At 32.2% G+C, this 18,916-nt stretch overlaps 1 protein-coding gene across 3 annotated transcripts in view; it reads right to left on the bottom strand.

Moving 5' to 3' along the window:
* Positions 1 to 5,231: 5,231 nt before the first annotated feature.
* LOC117600185 (lachesin) overlaps positions 5,232 to 18,916 on the bottom strand; it is a 135,175-nt gene continuing 121,490 nt past the window's right edge. For all 3 annotated transcript variants that reach the window (XM_034315252.2, XM_034315253.2, XM_076692544.1), the window contains 3 exons: positions 14,836 to 14,955; positions 13,821 to 13,991; positions 5,232 to 7,867 (listed from right to left, as the gene is read on the bottom strand). In XM_034315252.2, the coding sequence (XP_034171143.1) occupies positions 7,617 to 7,867; positions 13,821 to 13,991; positions 14,836 to 14,955 (542 nt within the window). In that variant the 3' untranslated portion in view covers positions 5,232 to 7,616. The remainder of the gene's footprint in view (positions 7,868 to 13,820; positions 13,992 to 14,835; positions 14,956 to 18,916) is intronic.

Genomic DNA, 18,916 nt, shown 5'->3' with positions numbered 1-18,916 from the left:
AACGTTGGAAATAAGAAAAAAAATGAAGAAACAAATAATTGACAGATGGAAAGTAAGTTGATGAATAGAATTATACTTTACCTTTACAACAATCAATTACACATCTTGATAAAATATGTTAATCATTTGTTATTCTAGACATTTATTAAAAATACCTTGGATGAAATAGATCAATATTTTCATTAAATTATCTTTTTAAGTAATAAGTAATCGGTTATATTATAGCTTAAAGGACGACATAGTATTTGCTCATTAAACTGAATAATCATCCAGATTAATACGATCTGTTGGTTATGTGATAGATATAATACAGTAGGATAGATTGTCGATACACGTGCACAATGACAATGCTGATGGATTTCAAAATGCATCTGTTGCATGTAATATAGTATAATTAATATTACTGTATAGTATATTGTAATGCAAAATTGTCATCCTAAATGGTACAGTATTATGGTGCCTCATTAAGCTAGGTTAATATTTAAGCTAATGAATTTTATTCAAAATAGAACTTATAATATTTAAATTTTCTTTTGCATTTTACTAAAATTTTTGGGTTAAACATGTTTTAATATGTCGATTGGAAATAAATTTTAACATTTATCAAAACTGCTACAAGTTTTGCATTTAATTTTGATTTCCCGCTTCTCTAAATAATTACAAATTACGTTTTAAAATCAAAATGAAAAATAAAAATATATTCTAATTGAATTTGATCCAATTTTCTAAAAATTATTCCGTATTAAAGGACGGATAAATATTATTGCAGTCCACTGTTCGTGCTGGTAGGGAACATGTTAAAGTAACAATATAATACAAAATGAGAGACAATGAAACTGTATACATTAATCGTCTCTTTATTCAGATTTCTTCATATATTTATCTCCGTTGGTACCAGCATATGCGATAATTTATTAGTAGGCTTAGTACAAGTGTCCGCCTCGGGATCACGTTACATGGGACATCGTTTAATTACATCGACGCAGGTATGCATGTTATTAATTATATTTATATTATGTACTACATGCATATGTTCATGTATATAACATATGTTATGCGTGTGATTATTGTACAGTTTGCGATACGCCTTTTAACCCTTTGCCTTACTATTTGTCGTATCTTTACACGTTTCAAAGATGATCATTTGGTACATTACCGAGCATGGTAGCCTTTTAAGGAAAGGGGCACCATTTTGCTATAACTCTCAACAAGATGTAAAATAGATGTCTACCTGCAAGTGATGGCTCCTACTTTTTCTACATCTCTATATTTCCTAAAGAGGTGTCCATGTTCGGCAGTGTACATATCAAAGAATGCGTGATAATAGAATGTAGCGTTTATACTTTTTCTGTTTATTAAGTTGGACCTACGTCACAAGTCACACTCATATTTTTATGTAATCTGTAATACGAGTGTCACTCATTGTTTTCCTCTATAGGTATATATTCATTGTAAGGTAAAGGGTTAAATATTCGCTTCAAGGGTAAGATGATCATATTCACATTAGGAGAAACGTTCCTCTGTCCAGTCGTGTTTCATAAATAACGTATGTATACATACTGTGCAAAATATATTAAGGCCAGATTACTTCCACGAGGACAGTCGGACACGTCCTTCTCGCCTACTATTCCTCTAGCCTCTTTTTCTCGACGCATGGATATACTTTTGGAAGCTAATGGTTTTGTTACGGAACTAATACGTCCACCGAACCATCAAATACAGAAGTTTATCTGAATTTATTCATTATTGGCTGAATTTTGTTTTGAAATTCTAAAAATGCTGTCTACTGTGATCCTTTTTGTAAAGTGTTCTGGACTTTACGAAATAATTTTGACATTTTTATAAAATGAATATATTTTTAAGAAACTGTAAAATACGATGATAAATGTTAAATATGCTAAAAATGTAAATTTGTATTTATAATGAAGGAAGTTGAATAAAAGTGTTTACAAATTAACATTGTAAAATTATGAAAATTTAATTAAAATTGATTAAGTTATTTTAATTTGTAAGAAGTTATTTGATAAAATTAATTAATAAAACCTGAGAACACTCCAAATTCTGTAAATTGTATAATATTTCTTTTCCTGAATTTTGAAAAAATGTGTTGCTTGTCTGACATGGAAGAAAAAATATAACGAGGGTGAAAATTCATAAATATGTTTCTGATATGGTTTGTTAGATAATTGAAATTTTGTGTTTCCACTTTTCGTGACAGTATTTTTCACCCACGTTTCCACGGTTCACTTATTCTCTATTAAATTCGGTAAGTTTTTTCTCGATTTTTGCACACGTCATACATTTCAGGGTTGCATGGTTTTCGTTTCTTCGATTCAGTGAGGCGAAGAACTAAACGATTCATAAACAGAAGTATTTACATCCTCGCAGAATCGTTAATTAGTTAAATAATGTAGTAAAATATTTTACAGTTCCACTCTTGCTTCGATTGTTTCGTCTTGCACAAATATACACTTCATTCACTTACACAGTTGCATTATAATCGTAATTTTGTGAATGAAAGTATCGTTGATCGACACTGATGATGTTACAAAAGAAAAATTAAATATTTACGAGAATAAAAATTATTATTAACCCTTTGTTGTATCATTCTTTTCTTCAATTTTAAAAAGAAATATAGTCTGAAATAATAAAAAAAATTTCTTTCTATTTTAGAAATGTTATCTAAATAATGTATAATACATTATTTTATGTAGCAGATTTGCAACAGAATGGAGCGAAGGGTTGAATTTTACTACTTTTTGTATGCACTGGAATGCAGTCAAAAATTTCATTCATTTTCTTTAATTTTTTAATGTTCGTTTAAGAAACAAAAATATGAATAAAACTTTTACCAAAGTTTCAAAGTAATAATAATTCTTGTATCTGTGTCACCGAAACATGGAAGGTCGATTTCATTCGTTTCGTTCTTCCTTCTTTTTTAATTTATATCTTATACTCTATCATGTATATATATATTTAACCGTCGTAAACACCTACAGTCAACAATTCAATAACTTCAATAATATCGCTTCATCCTATTCCGTATTTTACACAATCTACACATAAATGTAATCTTATATCCAGTGATATTAAATACCGCATAACTTTTATTCCTTAGTTATTGACAGTCATCGAATCATTCAACGTTCATTCGAACGGTGCATAATATCTCTTATTTGTTTTGTAACCTTTTACGTTTTTTTTTCGCAATTTAGCATCTCAAGTTTTTAATAAATTTTTAAATTCCTAATTTAATAAAATTATCCAGAACCGATTGTTCTAGTATTAAAAGACCAATTTGTTCAATATTCGATTTTTGTAAACATTTTTAATAAAATGTTATTAAAAAATGTCTTGATATGTAAATAAAATGCGACACCTTTGCTCTAAATTCACACGTATTTGGCACGTTCTTTCAATTAAATCAATCTAGCAATACTTTATCAACATTTGTTATCTTTTCAAGATAACTGAAACGAGAATCTAACGCTAACATTGAATTGTAAATCGACCACCTTTCAATAGCTAATTAAAGTACAAATTTAAACATTTTGCGAATAATTAAATAAAAATTTAATTAGAGTAACATGAAGAAGGTCGAGTTACAAGCTTGGTGTTTAAATTTTAATTCCCCAATGGTATGAACTTTCAGTGTAACAGATAATTAGATTAATTGATTAAATTTCCAATAACGAATGAAACATAATTTCTTCTCGATATCGTACGTGCCGTTTCAAATGCAAACTCAATTAAAAATGAGCCGATTAATTATAGATTAATTTCAGAAATTAATACTAAGAAAGAGAAACAATTTTACCATCATATTATTTACTTTCTTTTCATGATTATTTAAACCTTATTTGGATAAATTGTTTCCTAGGGTCATTACTTCGTTTAGGTACCATTTTTCTGAATTTGCATTGCAAAAATTTAATAATTAAATAAAGAATAAGATAATTTTGCAATAAATTTGACGGACCACTATGACCCCCATAAGGATTAAAATTCCTTGTCCTATCACCTACTCATAACTCATTTTTATAATTCATAACTCATTCCTACTAATTGAAGTAACGATAAATAAAAAATTTTAACAATCCTCCCTAGAAATAAATTAAATTGCTCATTCCTTTTACATAGGAAAAGGGAGAAAATGATGTATCAGATGATTTACAATATTACAAAGATGGCGAGGCTTTTCTGGCGGTGGGCCAGAATCAAATAAAACATTTTGTAATTAGAAGTCGCGGGTCAAATATTTGAACCGAGAAAACAATTTTCATATTTAACTCGTTGATCAATCTACAGTAGCAAAAAGAATATCACAAAATTAAAATTGGATGATACAATTATATTTAACCCATTAATTCTTCGGAGTCGTTTTGAAAAATCATGTGGGCACCTGAAATTACCTCTGGGTACTTTATGACCCCTATAGATCAAGAATTCGTCACTGCTGTAATATTAAATAGTCATTTAACATACATACGGGCATAAGTTCGCAGTCATTCGTGATTCGCGAGATTTACGTCTTCTCATTTTTTTTCTCTGGTTGCAAAAGCAAAGTAGTACGTTTCTTACAATAGCACGGAATTCTCTCACACGTTTCATTCGGTTGCTATTCGTTTTTTTTACACTACATACGGTGGAAGCTCATCATACGAACAACGTGGCATCATTCTGTTTCACGCATACCGATATAACGAGTATCGAAAGCACGGATACAATCTTCGTTTTTCGCTCATACGACGACTTTAATTAACGACTTTGTGCTTGTCCGCGCGACTTTCCTTTTTCAATTTCATTGAGGGATTTTCTTGGAAACGGGAAAATGCACGCTGCACGCACAACGAATAATTGAATCTTTTTTACGGAACTGCTTTTATCGTTATTATTACAATATGATCCGTATAATAATACTGACTCAAAGCTAAAAAAAAATTGCATATTTTCCTGATAAAAATAATTCTTATAACGAATTATCTTCTCAGAATTTTAATTGCTTTAATACTGAATGAATTTTATTGGACGTACTAATTAATTTAATGCTATTAACATTATATCTTTTCAATTAAAAGATTTTTCTTTGTTTTTATGAATTTGAAATGTCATTAAATGGTTCAAGAGGTTTAATAACAATAACGATTATTTTAATAACTAATTAGCTAATTAATTTGTAGACCTAGTACAGAACATTAAGGTATCTTAATGAATGAAAGTGTGGAGGAAAATGTAATTTAGATATTTTAATAAATCAAATATTATGAAAATTAGAATTAGAAAAAAATGTTATAGCTACAGTTCATTAATTTGTATTAAGTTACAAAGGACTTTTGTATTTCTGCATTCATCAGAAAATCATTTTTAAATGATTTTTATTGTAACTATTCCGATAAACTCAGTCCATCTGTACAAATCTCTGCATTTATTACAAATCTAATGATATCTTCAGACTTGTGTACTCCTAATCATCGATTAAACGCGTGAAATTATATTCCTACTTGATAATTGATTAGGGATATGTATTGGATTCAATTAGTCGATAATTGCTAATTTATCTTTTATCTATATAATATAAAAAGAGAGAGAGCATTATTTCCTCTCGATGATACCTACGTTAGAAATTCTGTTAAGTAATAAATGAATTTTGTAAGTTCAATTACATTTGCTGATTGCAAAGCCGCAAGAGTGAACTTTAATTATAAAATATAAAAGAAAAATTAGATTGTCAAAAGCTGTCGAACAGCAAATTATTAAATATTTAATCTTACCTTTGTTCAAACATTGAAATAACATGGGAAAAATTTTAAACTTTTTATAATTAAGCATCAGAATTTAATTTGTTGACCTATTTTTAAACAATTTATCATAAACTTTAAAATCTCGCCTGGCACTGAACGTATTAAAAACAGGAACAATTAATTTTCTAATTTCAATTTTCAAGCTACCCTACATTAATATTACAACAGTAATCCTATTCGAAATAATTATTTCCTCTTAATTCTTCAAACGGACCTAAATCACCATTACATTATTCAACCTAATAATACTCCGATAGAAGGCAACTTCCGCCCACTATTACAAATCACAATTTAAAAAAAAAACACTTTCACCTTTATACAACAATTTTAATGAAACCAGCATCGACTGGCTGCTTTCGTACGTGTTTCTTTGTCCCGACTAACATTTGCGTAACTAGATTTTGCTAGCGACCGTGTATTTATCTCGGTTCCCTGATATCCTCATCAACGATCACAATAATGTGTCGTGTCGACGTACACCAACGAACGGATCACACAGAGAGAAGAACGAAGAGTTAAAAAAGAGAGAAAAAAATCGAAACGAGTCCAGGATTTAATAATTCTATCATTTCAACAGATCAGATAATCGAGAGACCGTGTTGAAGGGAGATAGAGACCACAGACGAACATGCACTGCTAACGAGATATCTCGTTAAGCCTAGACGGACAATCGCACGGGTGGAGCTGTTCGACGTGACGAGATCTTCCTTCCCATCGTTCCGTTTCTCCGATATTCGTTAGAATATTAATTTCACGTTCATCGTGGCATGATAATACCCGGCATCAGGCCGAGTATCGCGTTATAAATGCCGCATCGATCGGCTGGATCTGAATAAACAAGGCCGGATCGGCGGTTCGTTCGCTCGATTTGACTTTTATTAAACGGCTGAGCCTCGATCGCGTTTCCATGAAACGATTATCGTCTTTGCCAACTTTTATTTCTGTGTTTAACTCGCGGAGGTCACGGAACCGAGGCGAGGAAAATCGAAAGGTTTTACTTGATTTTCCGTCGACCCTCTTTGCTGCCTTTCGTTCAAACGCTTGTTACATGGTACATCGGGGAAATATGGTGATTAAAGGAAATATCGGATGGAACGCGATCGTTTGTATTTCCTCTGTCACTTCGTTATGGGTGTGTTTATTTTTTTTTAGGAATCTATCGAAATTAGTGTAGTCGGAGATTGGTAGTTGATTTACGTATTGAATGCCATGCGAGATTTAAGGTTTACGATTAATAAAGCGAGGTAAAAAATTCAAATCTGATGCTTAATTATACTAGATTCTGATTCAAATATTTCCATCATTTATACATAAACAATTTGCCTATGATTTTATTTATTCTAAGAATACATTGTCTTCCACCATAGTATGTATTCATTTTATCTTTTAAGGGTAGTAAAAATGATGGATAAAATAATAAAAAATTCTGCATACTTGTAATAGTTTAATGTAAAAAAAAATAAACATTGAGAAACTCTCAAAGATCCCTCCCCCCCAAAAAAATCTAAAGAGTTAAAATTACTTCACTGTTAAATTTCAAATTATTAAAATAAATGAAACAAAAAAATACTGTAGATATCGTTACTTACCGAATAAACAACCTGCAACCAAATTTCTGTTGACTAGATCTGGTAGAGTATCATCGATGGAGTGACGAAACGAACATAAATACAGGATCAATATTAAAATGACGATATCTTTTCAGTCGATTTGCTAACACAGCACAGAGTTCGATAGTTAACGACGCGATAAAAATAATGAATTATCGTCGAATGAAATATATGACTTGTTTCGTTCAACGCGTTTGAATATTCTTTACGTGAAAACAAGCAGCTGGCAAAGTGTTATCAGAAGGATACAAGAGGCGAACGGTAGAATTTTGTTCGACGATGTCGACGAGGATACATCGTCATCGTCGAAGTACGGTTCTAAGGTCGAACCCGTTTCACGTAAAGAACCCTGGTACACGTGATTTAGTCTGTGATCCCGATTACTTATCGATTCATTTGTGTCATACTCCCCTCGACGGTTTTCCACTTTCTTCGAGTGCTTTGGTAGATCCATATCTAAACAGAAAACCGGTACATACCAGATTAATTAAGTGAACAATGAATTTTTGTTAAAATTAGTGAAAAGTATATTTCACTTCAATATATCAATTTTGATTTATTATTAAAATCGCTGCAATTCTATCACGAAAGTGTCCACAAAATAGCCTTATATATAGCAAACGGAGTACATTTCTAATAATATAAAATACACCACCTAATAATATAAAATCGTTTCCTAGCTTATAAAGATATAATAAATAACTATTCTAAAAAATTTGAAATTATCGAAAACCCTCCGTCTAAAAAAAATTATTAATACCATGACTCCATCGAATCCATATTATATTTCTATGATAAAATTTTTCTATTTTTCTACAAATAACAGAAGTAGTTAGGGCAACTTTTTTCGTCCCCAAAGAATAGAAAAAAGAGGAACGTTTGAAAAATTCCTTTCAGAATTTACACTTTTATTTAAAGCTGTCCATAGGATACATGTATTGCAATAACAATTTACCTCGTTATTATCGAGCTAATTTAAATGACACTCGATATTATATTTTTTTTCTTCTCGTATGCATAACCCTGTGATAGAAAAATATAACGGACCCATGGGGTGGTGCAGTTTTACGCTTGACGTCACATAGCACATAGGAGGCAACTATTGAAGGAAAAAGAGAGCGCAAGAATTCCTCTCTTTGACGAGAAATTCCTATAGTGGATTCAATTTATACATGTATCGACGTGTACCCTACTAACACTAATCTGTGTCCAGCATCTCGTGTAACTGCTTGAAAGCGATATTAAATTTGTGCCGTGGTTTCATAAAAATATTTCAGTTTTTTACATTACCTCGTGACTCTACCACTCGTTATATTAAAATTTCTTTACGATTCCCACCCCTTCCGATCACATATGATGCACATTGCATTTCCAATTTACACGACATTTTTGATTTCCGTAGAAATAACGTAACAAGATAAATGATTTTTTACTAAAATTGTTAATATTTCTATTATTTATTTCATTAAAGCATCATTAAAAATGGAAAGGTAAATTATCTAAATTGAGAAAGTCATCATAAAATAAATGAAAGCTGAATTCATAAAATCAATGTCATCTAAAAGAAGAAAAAAAAAGTGATGGAAATCATACGTCAAAGTGAGTGACACTAATGTTAGAAGGTTACATGTCCATTCCGACCCCTGGTCATCTAATGAAATCATTTTCTTGCGGATCTATTACGAGCAGGGGAACAATTTGATCAAGCTATCCCATGGAATTGCCCGACACTTCAGTAAAAAAGCACACAAAAAAAAGCAAAAAAAAAACTAGAAAGGAAGTGTAATCTTCCATCGCGATAACGCAAGGGCCATGTGTTGCAAAATTGACACTCCAGAAATTGGAAAAGGCGAAATGGGAAGCTTCTTCGGCCCCGCTGTACTCTTTCGATATTGTTCTCTCGAATTATTATATTCTACGAGTAATTCACTGAAATTAGAACAATACGAAAGCAATTTCTACCGAATTTATTGATTTATGTATAATGAAAAATGACATCCAAAGCAATGAAAAATATAGATTCCAATCATTTTTATTACAGTATAAATTAAAGTTAAGATTAAAATGCTTCAAAGCTACATAATAATTAATTAACCCTTTCTAGCCCCTGCAATAAAAATATTACAAAGTTAAAATTAAGAAATGAAAATAAGAAAAGGTCTAAAATTAAATTTTAATTTTCCCTATCTCAACCACCGCTTGATTAATTGACAAAAGAAAGAAATTCTTCAACTTCGACACCTTACGAGGGTTCATAGCCCCAGAGGAGTGTGTAAAAACGTAACCGGTCAGTAACGAGCAATTTGTAGGGAGGATTCAATTTATTGCGTATATAGTTCCGGTTTCGGACAGCTGTTGCGGGGGGAACGAGGACGTCGAAAGAAGCAACGGGAACGGGAAAAGAAATCGCGGAAGGTGGTGAACACATTCGACGAACCGTGGCCTAGAGGGGTATGGAACGAAGAGGAAGTGAGGCGGAGGGGGAGGGAAGGGGGTGAAAACGTGCGGCAGCTCGTCGAAATAGCAGTTTAGCACTGATAGCACTTGGCGGACTTTTATCGATCATGTCTGGCAACAGATGGCTCACCCAATTCCCGACGGCGCGTTTTGTCTGGCCGGCCTGATAAACGATAACTAATACGGAACAGAAGAAGCAGCAGCAAGAGAAAAGGGAAGAGAGATGTAGCACAGCAGGATGGGTTGCTCCTGCTGCTGGTTGGATATTGTTTCGCGGACTTTTAGCCCTTCACGTGACGTGCCAACATCTCGCCACACTGTCGTCCCACATCCTGTTTACCACCCCTTTCTCTTCTACCCTTGATCGTGTCTTTTATACGGGGTGAACCTATGACCATCCTCGTGTCTTTGACCTTCTATTCCTACTCTTTTATCTTCTATCCATCTATTTGTCTTCCTGCGTGACTATTTATGTATTTGGAGGATCGAAAGGGTAAGAAATTGGGAGGAGAGGGGGTAATATTTTAATGAAATTTCCAAAATTCATTACAAAATTCTGTAATGTAACTAAATATATCTTCACACTATGAGATTACAATGTTATGTGAAGTTATCAAAATTTTAAAACTTCCTTCCATAATATTGTAACATAATTGAATGTAACCCTACAGTTTCGAAACTTTATAACGTAAGGTGTGAGAAGGAAAAACAACACTACTTGCAATTCACCCCGCTCTTTTCTCTTTACGTTCCGTTTATACCAACGGTTTAACGGTTAATCCCCCAAGCTTATCTGATTGCGTGACTTCAACGAGAAGTTCGAGCATGCCACGAGTCAGGACAACTCTTCGCACACAACCGTGGACGTTAACAGAAAGGGGAGGAATGTTAGTTTACACGGTTTACACGATAAAATTTCGGTCATTAACCGTGGGGGTGTATTATTTCGCGCGCTGATAATGGACTGCGTGTTGCGGTGATTCACTCGTAAATACTTAAGAACGGTTTGCTCCACTTGTTACGTCTTCTCGGCTCCATCGTGTGAAAAATGTATACAGGGCGAGACAATTAACCTAATCATTTCAAATTCTTTGTAAATTGGGATGAAAAATTATTTCAAAGAAGAATTATATGGTACTAAACTACAATATAGTACTAATAATTTTTTTTATAAATATAGGATCTTGGAAGATTTCCAAATTGATTCTATTTTTTAATTAAATAAACTTTCATATCTTTTCTTTCTTTGAAATAAAGAAATTCATTGGAATATTTTCTACTAAAGAGATTCTGAAATACTTGAGGAAAATACCTAGATAATTTATCTTGTATCTATATTCTAAGAAAAATGGATTTAGCTTAATAATACACTCAATGAATTCAACTTTTTTCTGATACTTAATTTGAAAGATTATCTTGAACTTAGAATGTCGTTTCATAATTTTCTTCCGGAGAGTTTACATGGTAGTTTACAAGAAAAAACGTACACTCACAACGAATGCCAGGCTGCAATAAATTCGATCACTTTATCATGTTGCAGTTTCGTTATGCGATGTACGTTTGTCTCGGAAACTTTTACTGGAAAATTTATATCGCCAAATGCGACGGACAAATATTATGAGACGAGTTGGAACGGAATGCAAAATGCGTTTCAGGATATGTTTGGATTGTTCTACGAGAAATGAGAAATACCAAGAAAAGCTAACATATATTAATAACTCAATAATTAGAATCAATATTCTTCTGATATTTACATCTCCTTTTACTGATTTATTTCTTAAAAGATTTTTATCTGTATCATTTATTTTGCTAAACTAATGTCATATTCTAAAGATCAATATTTTCTAAAATAAGAAATTATTTATTTTTCCAAGTGATATTATTAATTTTATCTAAAATCAGTTGAAGATTGATAATTAATACCTATAAAAAAATTATCATGATGAAACGTTTACCAATGCACGATAATTTCTTATTTTTGATTTTAGAAAGTTGTCACGAAACAAATTTGTATTTGCAGAGAGAATTGAACTAGTTCAAACGATAATCATCAGTTTCGTAAAAATAAGCAGCTTGGCCAATTGCAACCCGATACACCAGTTATTACGCTCAAATTAATAATCAATGCTAATTGCCATTGTCATTAGGTGAACGACCATTATACGTTGCGAATAACTATGTCGTTTCGATGTACTTTAGTTTGCATGGTAAACGTGTCGCGAATGTTACAGTAACAAAGCAATTTATTCACATTCTCACCACTTTTTGAAATTGCTGCATTTTATATCTGTCAGGTCATTATTATTCTCGATGTCGCTCGTATATCAATAATTCGACTATTTCAATTATCTCATTCGAGCATTTATCTTTGATTTGCATGTAAATTGTTAACAACCGCTCCGATAATCCATGCACCCTGTACAGTTGACATTTTGACGTGTATATAAATTATTTATCTTTTAATTGTTGTAGAATAAATTGTTTTTCTCTAATTAATCATTTTGGATCTTTTCAAGGAAAAACTTTAGATTAATGCACGATTCCAAAACGAAAATTTAAACAATTTTAATTTACTGATGCAAAATTTATGACAAAGGCAATAATTTAGGTGAATTTAGTAAGTCTGGTAATGATTTGTAATATTTAAACTTTTATAATAGCAAGGCTATTTATTCGAATAACTTTGAATTCTTGTGGCAAATAATAATACATAGTACAATACTTTTAAAGCGCGTCACTAATCTACATAAGTTAAGTTAGGTTATCAGAAAAAATACAAGCGACCCCCAAATATCATAGAGGGACAAAAATACATAGAATTTACCTTTTTTCAATTGATTTCTCGTTGGGGTTCTAATTGTAGACATTTACCAGCTTTTATTCCTCATAAATAAAGTAGGATGATATTCATCGAAAAAAAAAACAAAAATAAAAAAAATCTTACCTTAACAATTCCAAGCTCCCTGATTGCTGCCTGTTCCCATCCTTGCAACACTTATTTTAATTAAACGAACGCGGGATAATGAGGTTAATTATACACACATCCATCAACTGAATTACTTAAACAAATATAAGACCGACCGCGTGTACTAGTTCCAAATATTAATGTTTAAAACGCGAATTTAATTGATAATTTAACATAAAATACACGCACTTTGAACAATTATCCAAATAGTACAGTTATTGTTTAAAGATGAAGAGATAGCACACGTAGAATATGATTTACAATGCGAACTTATTTGACGACCGTCACGCGTATACGTGTTCACCTTGCGAAGCCCGAAGCCTTACTGAACGCGTTTGTGTAGAAGTCGATAACAAATTGCATATTTGTAAGGTTTGTGTTCAGCAAAGGGTACGTGTCGTTTTTACATGTAAACAAAACTTTAAAGCTTGGTCTATCCAACGAGACGAGATAGTAAATGCGTACAAATTCACGTGTTCGAAGCAGACCCGGCTTACAGTACACACAAACCTCGACCGAAACGTTTGAAGAACCGGAAACAACTACTGAGCCGGCCCTGCGTCGAGCGCGTAAATTTGTAAACATAATCTGACTCATCTCGTTGGACGGATTATAGATATCGAAGAATAGGAACAGACACAAATTGCTGAAACTTTGAATATTTTCACCCAATCACTAAATATTTAAACTATTCAGGCGTGTAATAAAATTCTTTATATAGATCTACTACGTATAGTTATAAATTTTAATCTGATAAATTAATTTTATTTTGCAAACTAAACGCAATCAGTTTTTATTTAGTCGTTTCCAGGGAAACTTTTGCATTGAAAACGATATGCTCCCGCTGGGAACGTGTCACATTTTTACAGCAGCCGAGAAAAGAGAAGATTCGTTGGGACAGGGAAAATGTAAAGGAAAGTAAAGACGAAGTCTCGAAGTTGTAGAACTTCGCGATCCTTATAAACGTATTATCCACGAGAAACTCACCGTAAAGTCGAATGTTGCCTTCTGCATCGCCGATCGAGTTCTTTGAAATGCACCTGTAACCACCGAAATCCTGTTTCTGAAGATTCATGATTACCAAACGCATTTGAACGCTGTACACCGAAGTTTTCACCTCTGACATCGAGTATTTACTGTTGCTGATTATCATTTCACCTGTGAACAAAAATATTAAGAAAATCTTAAGTTTAATAATATTTAAACGTTATAAAGAATGAACTTAGCAAATGATCGATTTTAGAAATTTCAAATTAAGGAAGAAATCTTATATAAAATATTTCTAATTATTTGGAATAATGTTTGCAAGAAGTATATATTAAAGTTAATTTATAGTATATCAAATTATTTAAAAGATATTATAAAAATTAATGGTGCTTCTACAAAATATTAACCCTTGATCAGCGAATCATGGAGAGAGCTTCAATTTTAATTTAATTTTGTATCTCATATTCTCTTCATTTTCTAAATTTTACACTGTTCCTTTAAAATTTATTCTTCCAATACATGAAACGCTTTCGTTTAAAAATTATACGTTTGATTTAAAATTAATATTCTTATATAAGTTTGGGTCACGATTGACTCAGGCGCCGCTGTTTCAAGAGTTAAATATCAAGGTACATGATAATATCCAATATAGTTATGTAATTTATAAATTTTTCATTATTTAATATCAAAAGTATAATATTTTGAACCATTTTATCTTATGTATTTGTAACTCGTAACAGTGAAAGATAAAAGAAAAAGATTGTTTAATCCATGAAATGGTTGCACACAGAGAATTCTTAAATTATTCTGTAACCACGCAAGTTCAAATGCTTTTAGCATATTGCTATGTAGCTTGTATTATGTAAAATTCATTTAAAAATTGCAAGTAAAATGTTTCCATAGGTCTCTTATTTAAAAATGTCTATTATAGAATAATCGTTCATAAAAGTCTTTCTTTCTTCCATTTAAAAGTCAATAATATAAACCCACCCCGCAATAGTTAATTGAATCTTACCTGATTCGCGTGTCCAATAATTAATGGCCTTTGGGGATGCTTCCACGAAGCAAACCAGCGTAACGTTGGTTCCAGTTGGTGCACCGACTAGCTGGTTCGGTACTTGAACCATCGGGTGAACTGCAATTTATCGTGACGTCATTAATCAATGGCCAAACATAAAGTAATAACGTATATGTAATAATTATCGAACGCGTCACGATTTGTCACCGGCAACCGATAGGGATCAATGATTGTGGTATCAGATACAGCATAAATTGAATATCAGGAAACTATTTTAAAAGGGATAGAAATTGACCTATATTGGTTCTATCAACCAATGAGAGATTTTTAAAAGTAATATTTGAAAGAGTTGAAAGTACACAGTTATTTATTCAGGGAGTGATAGAAAGTTATTAAAAAATATACATACATATCAAAGTACTATCGTCAGTAAAATATTTTCTCTCCAAATTTTTATTTTATCATCTTTTACCCAATTCTGATCGAACTAATTTTATCTTTCCAAACTTGTGCAAATGCCAATTAAAAATTTTTTTGGTAATAAAAATCAAAAAGTAACATGGATTTGATTCAATACAAACAATCTCTGAAGTTACATTACTCTACTTTCGAAACATCGTTTTTTTTTGTCTTTTCTTTTAGAAAGATCAGATTTATTCTCGTTCTCAATTCTACACGATACACTTAAGGTTCCAAGAAGGGATTTACGAGGAAGCAGTAAAAATAACAAAGATCACGAGACAATGTATTGTATCCATGAAATCGCCTTACAATGGTATTTCATGGCGTTCGTTCCTTTGTAGAACCCATTAGATGACGACAGGGCAACGAAACTTACGATAATGAAATGATGACATGCTTGACAGACTGTCATTTAGAGGGAACCGAAGGTAATTCGCGATGTACCCTGTTTTTCGTTTCGAATATCGTAAGTAGCTTTCTCTGAGCTGCTTAGGTTTTAACAGCCACCGTCGCCGGCCACTGCTTTTGACCGGGGTTGCGTCTGTCCTTGCATTTCAAGGAAGTACCAGCACAAAGAGCTTACCCCTGTTTCAGACGACATGCTTTATCTATGTATATTTTAAAGATAAGTCGGTAAAAGTGGTCCAGACGGGATTTTTGTCTCCGTTTCTCGAACGGATTTTCTAACTTGTTCCTTACTTTTTATTTTGTAAGGGTAGTTCGAAGAATGGGGATCGTTAACTCTCGCTGAGGATATGTTTGATTCTTTTCGACAAGATTTTCTAGATTTAATTTTATTTTGTGAGGAAATTTATATATAAAAAAAGAGGTTCATATTTGGACTGTAGAAGATGTATATATGTATGTATGAAAAGCAGGCATTGTGTAGAATGCTTAGTCAATGTAGAATGCTTGACTATACTTTTGCGCAAAGTATAAAATTATTTTAATATTATATAAACTTTTCTTAGGTATTGTGAGGATTTTGTAAAATAATTATTCTAAAAATTAATAAAATAAGAAAAAGTTCTAAAAGGTCTTTAATTTAAAATTTTAATTTAGGGAGAAATTAATATTGTTTATATCAGGATTTAGATCGATATTGCTTAGGCATTCTATATAATGTCTGCTTTTGATACATTACCGGTAACATACATTCGGCAAAATCAAATAACAAATTGTTTTTATTGAAATTAAATAATAAGAGTGGTTGAAAAGAAGAATTGAAAGAACACGAAACTGTGAAAATGTTAGAAACACAATCAAGTTCGAAGGTTGACTACGAAATAGTGAAACTTGATTAAGACTAAAATTGAATTGCAGTTTATAATTCTACGATGGCTATGCATATACTACCTAGTACAACCTTACAAACTAAACCTTAACTCTGCGTAACCCACGAGGATGCATAACACGAAAACAAACCTACAGTTTGTCACACACTCTTGGGATTTACAGGTTTCCAACGGAATAAACTGAAGAACCCTTGATTCCCTTGTGACAGGAAAACGTATTTTCTCGATTGCTTGTTTATAAAATACTTATCCAATTTCAAGCATTTGTCAGCGACCGTTGATCGATTTAACGAGCAATTTAACCCAACGCAGTTATCATTGTATAATTAAATGGCAAATTATAAAACAGAGGTAGTTTAATGTGATTTGATGATACAAAGGTAAGGCGAAATGGCTGGTTACAAGTTAAAATTAATAATGACCGATTTCGAAAAAGAATTGTATGGTGTGACCAAAAATTGTAACCACTCACCGAACGATGCTATCAAACGAAATTATTTAATACATGGTCGAAGCAATTAAAACTTTTGTCAGTATCCTCGTGGACTAGTGGGAGCTGTAAATCAATCTTTATATCTCGACATGTACACCGTTGGTAACAACAGGAATATTCATTTAGCAAGGTTCGATTGTGACCACGTTTCGTTTCGCTCGGATGTTTAGATTAATGAGCTGAACGTAATCCAATTCTGTAATTGGCCAGGCGAAATTGCGATGACATCCGAAAACCTGGATAAAGATGTACGTTTGGTAATAAACACGAGCTTGTATAATCGAATTGTCAGGAATTATGAATATGTTCTTTCAGAACCAACTTTCGTAATTAAAATGGATATTATGCATTGTGATCCAAAAATTTGTTGAAAGATCCTCTAGACACTCTAATAATAAATTTGTTATAAAGAAAAATGATACACGTTCAATACATTTTTCAGTAAAAGTGTTTCTAAAGAAACAGAAATTTGTACGATGCGTAAATTGCGAAGTAAATGGTGCATGAATAAAATAAGGACCATTAGTAGCACTGACTAAATTACATTACGCCACGATAGTTTGTTTCTTCCTGAATTATTCATGGTGCCTCGCAACACCTTGGATACAAACAGGAAGATGGTGATTCTGCATGAGAAAATAAATCCAAAATATACATTTTGTAGAGACAGAAACAGGGAGAATTGTCAAAAATTTATTGTTTATTTCGTACTCTGCAGCAATACCATAGGTGCGTAATCATTTATCTTTGCTGCAATTTCCATATAGATAATTACTGTTGTATATTCGTTTTCGCTATTTTGTTAATAGGTATTTTCCATTTGCTAATTGTTCAATATTGAATTTTTATCAAAATTTTTAATCAATACTGTACACCTTTAAACGAGGCAAACATTCATTTCTTAAAATTGAGTATTTTTATACCAATTTATAAACGAATTTTTCCAATTACTTTAATCAATATTTCCTATCATTCAAATTCAAAAATAAAATTGCTCTAAATTCATCTTTGCTACAACTCCACACCATAAGAAAAATACAGAAAGTTATAACTTTTCAAAAAATATAAATTTCGATTCAATTTTATTATCATCGAAGGGACGTAATTACTAAAGGGTCGAGGAAATATCGCAAGGTTGGCATTCGCTTTAAATGTTAGAGACTAGGGTGGTATTTGGCCAGAGATAGGTCGGCCCGCCACGAAATAAATCATTTAAATTGGAGGAAAGAGAAATCCCGGCTAATAGCTTAGGATCTTCGTGTGAAGGTGTGTCTCCTGATGCGATTGCGGCGATGAAGTAAGCCCGTAAGGCGAAACATTGGGATGCCCTAATAGGTTTCCAGGTCGGCTGGTCAAGCCGCTTTATGTGGTTACACCAACGCTGGTCGATCTTCATGATGAGTATTAGTGCCATAATATCAGAAGTTCGTGGTAACCTTCGATAAATCCTTCTTAACTTATATTTCCGGCGTTAGGTTATTGGTAGGTATCAGTTGCTTCCTTATCCTTATCTTATTTATTTCGTTGAAATATGGCAATTTAATCCTTGATCATCATTTCTTTTATTAATTTTGTTAACAAAGAAAATATGAACACGTGTCTTTTGTCTAGTATGAATTTTAGAACATGGTAAATCTAATATGGTTTAATATTAAAATAGCACCATAAATCAGTGATATGATAAACTTCGAATCCCATAGAAAATTGAAGTTTCACTTTAAATCAAGGAAGAGGGATGGTCGCAGGGTCGCAGCAACTTGGTGTACCGTTGGACGTGTTAAAACAACGAATAGTTTAAGGACATCCAGCAGGAATATCGTCCAGCGAA

Source organism: Osmia lignaria, chromosome 15 (genome assembly GCF_051020975.1).
Source record: "Osmia lignaria lignaria isolate PbOS001 chromosome 15, iyOsmLign1, whole genome shotgun sequence".
NCBI lineage: Eukaryota > Metazoa > Arthropoda > Insecta > Hymenoptera > Megachilidae > Osmia > Osmia lignaria.
This window is presented reverse-complemented; position numbering and strand designations above follow the sequence as displayed.